The following is a 6,098-nucleotide window of genomic DNA, read 5'->3' as shown; positions in this document are numbered from 1 at the left end:
GAACTGCTCCTGCTCACCTGACCTCCAGAGGTCCCCATTTACTGTGTCCCCACAGCACTCAGATTTTCCAGGTACAGATTCCTGCAGGAACTCTTGTTAGTCTCTGCTTTCATTCTCTGAGAGCACACTCAGCAGTCTGAGAGCTTCTGATTTAAGCTCACCTGTACATTTATGCTTAAGCATCACTTTTTTTTTTTTTTAATCCACCCATCAAAGAGGGCAGGCCTATCTTTGTCCAAAATGGATAGTGCAGTCTTGAAAATAAGCCAAGAGAGCAAAGGCAAAGAAACCTATGCAGATGACACCACAGCCTTTGCTTGTCCACTCCAACAGGTAACTTACCTTCAAGTTGCTCCTTTTGGGTCACAAACAACACACAACCACAGCAACACCTCACAGTATTCCTTATATGGGTAATTCCTTAGTAATACAGATATTCAAGTACACTGGCATTGCTTTTTTCCCTTACAACCTGGAAAGTCTATTAAGTCAGTGTGAAACCTTCCTTTACACACCTGAAGAGAATTTTTTGATCGAACTCTGAGCAAAGCACCCCACACAATCAAAAATAATCAGCGTGGCCTGACAGGAATTAGCCACCCTGACTGACAGCAGCCAAATGCTTCAGATGGGGAAAACGAGGCCTACCTCCAATAATAGGAATTATTTAAAGCCACAAACCTTTCCAGATTCGGAGCAGCTCATCCCTGCTGTAAATCACCAATCCCTTCTGGGACCATTTTACATTTCGGGGTGCAGCTTTATGAACGTGCGTTTAGCAACCGAGCCCCAAAAAAAACCACGCAAGGAGAAATTCCTTTTTCCAACACCTATACGAGAGGGGAGGGCAGGAGCGCCATCTCCTGGAACGAAGGCGGAGAACACCGGGAAAGAGAGCCGGGTCTCCAGGTTACATTCCAGAAAACAAGGCGAGGAAAATCAATCAGAGCAGGGTGTGTGCTCAATACCCCCCACAAAACACATCCAATTCTTCCTGAGAAAAAACATGTGCTTGGTTCTGACAACAAGCTCCTGTTTGTGACAATGTTGCACTGAATTTATACATGAAATCCACAAGTTCCATTTATTTTTTGTTCTCACACGGCATGATTTGAATGACACCACTCACTTCCCAAGCTCAACCATCAGATCCACAAGGAAAAGACATCAGGTACTAACGGATCCTTGCACAGGTTTTTGCTGATCCTCATCAACTTCATGTTTTTCTTCTTTTTCTTCTACTTTCTCCACCTGAGGTAGGATTCCATCAAGGTTCAGCAGCAAACCTTCACTGGTTGCAGATCTGATCACCAACCTCCGCACAATGGGATCTATGGAACAAAGGGCACCACCAGACTGGTCACTCCAGCCCTTTCCATGCCTCCAGCCTGACTGCTCTCAGCAAATGTTTTTCATCAAGCCAATAAAAGAGCAGCACAAGAATCAAGCTTGACACTCCAACAAATCAGCAGAAAAACTACTAAGACCAGGAAAGCTAATCCTTACTAAACTGGGCTGATGTAATTTGCATTTAAACTCATTAAGAAAAAAAAATACCACCCCTTTCTGCATCCACTTATTATATTTCAAGTCAAGCAACCCCTCACAGCTTTTATTTGGGCTTCTCAAGGCATGTGTTTGGCTTTTTATGGTCTGGCCTCTGCAGCTACTATTAACAGCATCACTGGGAGAGAGGCAAGATCATTTCCTGGCAGACATGCAGCAAGTATTAACATAAAAAAAATGGGGGTTTAGCTTACACAAAGCTCCTTCCCTAAAATTATTTCATGAATCACCATTTCCTCTCCAGCCAAGTAGATGCCCTTTACTTAAAGTTGACTTCATTATTCCTTTGTAACTCCTTTTGCGAAGGAATTGAAAAAAAAAAAAAACAAAAAACAAACAAACCAGCTTTTCCCTTGGAGGAGCAGAAATTTTAGAGATACCTTGGGAACAGACAGGTAATTTAATGACAATCCAGTGAAGAACACTCATTTCCCAGTCTTGTTTGCTGTAACCTGAACAACCGCATTAGAACAACTCCTTACCGTAATTTGATGGCTTGAAGGTGCAGATATCGTGGATAATTGTTTTCAGATTGGCAATTATGTGCTCAGTAGGCATATCCAGCTGCAAAGGGATAATGCCAAGTTAGTTATGGTGACGCTTGGAGCCCAGATTAACCAATCTGGAAGCACTGGTGTTTATAAATATTTGGATAGATCTCCTTTGTCCATGTTCCCTGAGAAGGAGTTACAAATCCCATTGGCAGCCATATCTAAATGACTCAGAGAAAAGAAGGATTTTATACATGGTGTTCTCCAGAATTTCACTCAGGATACGAAATTCCCTGGGCTCTGTGAAATGTGTAGCCTTAAGGGGGTGAAGAGTCTTTAAAAATCAATATATACACAAGTGGTTTTGCACAAACCTTATTAAAATGAAGGATCTGGGGAAAGAAGCTTCTAGAAGCAGCTGTCAAACACCACAAAATGGATCAAGTCCAAAAACATCAAGAGCTAAAACTGAAGGCATTAAGAGCTTGAACAGAGTGAAATCAAACAGAAGAATCAACGCATCAGCTCCACAATGAAGACGGTTAATGCTCAGAGGATTCCAAGCACTTCGAAATAGCTCCCACAATCCAGACGAATATCCCAGCTTCCAAACCAGCCTCCCACAGTAAATCCTTGTGGATGCACACCCATCTTGCTGTTTAAAGTGCTTTTTGAACACTTCTCTGCAGAGCAGCACAAGGTGCTTTAAAAAGGTTCAGGGAAGTTAATTGGTCCCTTTTTGTTTTTTAAGTAAGTTTGACTCCTTCAACAGCAAGATCCAGAATTCCAACTATACACAAAACCACAGGTATTTCTGTTTCACTCAAATGCAAAACAGGGAATGAGAAACGGTTTCAGAGCTCTGTTTTCCAAGCAGGTACCTTTTGTCTCCTCAAGCTACGAAGTTGTGTGAAGTTGGGAATCATACAGACAAGGAAGCCCTTGGAATTCCCATGCACAGCTCAGAGCACCTAATCAGAATTAATAAACTCATTTGTCTCCAACACTGCCAGGCAAAGTTCAGGCTTCAGGTATTTCCCACCCTTCCTGCCCATGCCACCACCAGTTAGAGGAAAACTAATCCTCAGGCAGGATTACAAAGAGGCAAACCAGAAGGAAAACAAAAACCCCCAGTTTGGGGCAGAGAAAATAAACAACCAAGCCAAAATTAATGTTCTATTTCAGGTGTAATACAAACAGCCCTTCTTTCTGCTCCAGTCCGGAACTACAGTTGTCAAAATTAGACATCTTTAATTCTTTAACTATTTGGTTAAAGCAAAGATTTTTTTGACCCTCCTGTGCATATCGACCATAGACTTACAGACCCATAGTTTATTTACTCACCAAAAAAAAACCAAAACCAAATTTAAAACCAGCTGAAGATGCCACACAACAAAGAGTCCCATTTCCTTCACAGCTCAGTTGAAGGAAATGGTCAAAAATCCTGTGGATGTTTTTTCCCCTCTTTGAATACTAACTTCAATTCTGCTCAGGAGGGAAACTTTAAGAGCTCTCTACACAGCTTACTCTGGCTATTCTTGTCTTGATTATATCCTCATCTTCTACTGCATACTCATGACATTCTCTGAAGAACTGCAGCATTTTGGGAATGTCACTGCCCAGGGAATCTATTAACAAAAACAAAAAAGGCAAAAAAGTTATCTGAGTGATGCTTATTAGCACAGATAGGTGTGGTATCACTGAAGAGATAATTCAATCTGTTAATTAAGGCAAGTGAACGCCACTCCAAAATGCAGTTCCACAAACAAGGCAATGGTGTCCTCACTGAGATTATAGAGAGAGTTCCCCATTCATCAGGATTAATAAGCATAAGGGCAGCTAGCAGGCAAATCCATCTGGATTCTAATCCCAGATTTGCCTGCTGTTTTTTTGTAGGGAAAAAATGGATTCCTAGAGTTACCTTTACTTAAGATAAGCGGCGCAGTCACCTACAGTCTAACAGTGAATGTAACTAAACACCCTCATCAGAAACCCTTGCAGTGGCAGCCCCAGGGCTCCATCTCCTTCAGGAACAGAGAGCTGTAACAGAGAACTGCTTCTCACTTCTCCGGGTGCTCGGGTACTTCCGCTTCAGTTTGTTCCTCAGGGGAATTAACTTGGGTATTATGGCAGGGACAGCCACGTAGAAATCAGCTTGGATTTCGTCCTCCAAGATCTGCAACAAACACAGCTCAATAGATTTGATTGAAGTTGACCTCTGAAAGTGTCCAAGCATAGAAACCCACCTCTTACTCTTCACACTGGCTGCTGCCCCCCACCTGGAGATCACTGGACATCAGGCTTCTTCGCCTCCCCAGGCCCCAGTACTGTTTAAATTAGGGTATTTATAAAATTCTTTCCAAAAATACATACCCATTTGATTAATTCAACTCCTCCCACGATGGCAGCTCCATGCTCTCGAGCTATTTCAGCTTCTTGCTCATTCTGGCGAGAGAAAAAAGTAACGATAAGCAGCTGTACTACCACTCAGGCTGTTGGTCTGCTGTCAGTTGAGCTCAGGGAGAGAATTTGAAACAATTAAGTCCAAAGGGTAATCAAATAAACCCATGGCAGCTCTCTGGGATCATCTCACATAGATAAAATGATTAATTAACAAAGGACAGCTGCAAGAGTTTGCTGGACACAAAAACCCCATGGAAATAAAGGAATCCTGGCTCACCCACCTCTGTGAACACCAAAACCTTGTTCACTTCATCCGTAAAGCGATGGGGAAGAGTGACATTGCTGGAAAAAGGATCCACTTTTTTCTGGCAAGTGAATTAAAAAAACCCAAACGTTAAAACAGACAAAAAGAAATCACAATTTGAGGGTCAATTACATAACCACAGGGAGTTGGTCCCCTAAATATGAAAAACAAGCAAACAAAAAAAATGCAAACGAGGTGAGGAACTGCAGCCTGTCTTCACAAGCCCCCCTGTGACAATCCCCCAGTCTGAAAAGACTCCAAGCCTTAAGAAGTGCCAGCGTTCCCACACCCCCTTCCAGCCCACCTTCTTCTGCAGCGCCATATCCAGGAAGACATTGATGTACACAAACTGCTTGGGGTAGGTGAAGTCCAGCTTCTGGAAGTTCTTCAGCATGCCCACAGCCTGCTCCAGCTCGTAGGAGGGCCTCCTGTAGAGCCACGTCAGGTACACGTCGTCCACGGGTTTGGCCATCAGCGGCCGCCTCCGAGGGGCCGGTTTGTCCTTGACCTTCTCCTGCCTGCTCCTCTTGGCATCTTTTTTGGCAGCTCTGAGAGCAGAAAACCCAAACACGTTGTGAGGCCACCAGCTGAAGAGTTTGGCATGCCTGACCTTACAAACAAAGGTTTCACTTCCCTTTCCCGTGGCATTTTGCATGCAGTTAAACACCAGTCCCAGTTCTCATTCTCCTCCCTATTTTCAGAGGGTCTCCAGCCGAGGAAAAGAATGTTCAAGTAATAACTGGATACTCCATTCCTCTGTAAGCAGGGTAAAAGGGTCTGCAGCACTTCAGAACACTTCATTCTCCTGCACACAGAGGCCGCTTCTGCTTCTCCCAGACATGCTGGGTTATTACAAAGATGACAAATTAAACCATAAAAAGCCAGTTGAAGGACAAGAAGGGTTTGAAACCGATTCCAGGAGCTCACCAGCTTTCATGCTGACATGTAACCCTGCTACACCCCGCAAAAGCACAGCTCAAAACCACCGCATCAACCTTTCCCTGTGACATTATCACGGAAAACATTCCCTGCAAGTCCAGGCTGTTCTCCGGGAGCATGCGGGATGCCGCTAGGGACAGTCGGCTGCTGGAACAGCACTGTGGACATCAAACCCTCCACCCACACCCCCCAACACCACCTCCACGGCCAAGGCAGCCTCCTGGGATGCCGGACCAGCACTCACTTAGCTGCTGCCGCGTAGGGCCGGGCGCTCGCGGGGCTCACCACGGCGGGGACGGCGACGCGCTGCTCCAGCCCGTGAAAGACCCACCCGCACCGCGGGGCCAGCGCTGCGGGGGAAGAGCAAACATCACCTCAGACAAGCGCCGCGGCCT

At 44.8% G+C, this 6,098-nt stretch overlaps 2 protein-coding genes across 2 annotated transcripts in view; both read right to left on the bottom strand.

Annotated features, from left to right (window-relative positions):
- The window catches only part of FRAS1 (Fraser extracellular matrix complex subunit 1), a gene marked incomplete at its 3' end in the record, with an annotated part of 113,990 nt that extends 113,821 nt beyond the window's left edge, over positions 1 to 169 (bottom strand). Inside the window, 1 exon segment of the mRNA XM_017738949.1 lies at positions 162 to 169. Coding sequence (XP_017594438.1) covers positions 162 to 169 — 8 coding nt within the window.
- An 888-nt stretch (positions 170 to 1,057) lies between these two features.
- Positions 1,058 to 6,098, bottom strand: part of MRPL1 (mitochondrial ribosomal protein L1) — a gene marked incomplete at its 5' end in the record, with an annotated part of 6,922 nt that continues 1,881 nt past the window's right edge. Inside the window, 8 exons of the mRNA XM_017738948.1 lie at positions 1,058 to 1,331; positions 2,049 to 2,130; positions 3,585 to 3,685; positions 4,122 to 4,233; positions 4,431 to 4,502; positions 4,742 to 4,825; positions 5,069 to 5,312; positions 5,948 to 6,053. Of these exons, the coding sequence (XP_017594437.1) occupies positions 1,168 to 1,331; positions 2,049 to 2,130; positions 3,585 to 3,685; positions 4,122 to 4,233; positions 4,431 to 4,502; positions 4,742 to 4,825; positions 5,069 to 5,312; positions 5,948 to 6,053 (965 nt within the window). The remainder of the gene's footprint in view (positions 1,332 to 2,048; positions 2,131 to 3,584; positions 3,686 to 4,121; positions 4,234 to 4,430; positions 4,503 to 4,741; positions 4,826 to 5,068; positions 5,313 to 5,947; positions 6,054 to 6,098) is intronic.

This window comes from Corvus brachyrhynchos, unplaced genomic scaffold (genome assembly GCF_000691975.1).
Source record: "Corvus brachyrhynchos isolate BGI_N302 unplaced genomic scaffold, ASM69197v1 scaffold597, whole genome shotgun sequence".
Lineage (NCBI taxonomy): Eukaryota > Metazoa > Chordata > Aves > Passeriformes > Corvidae > Corvus > Corvus brachyrhynchos.
This window is presented reverse-complemented; position numbering and strand designations above follow the sequence as displayed.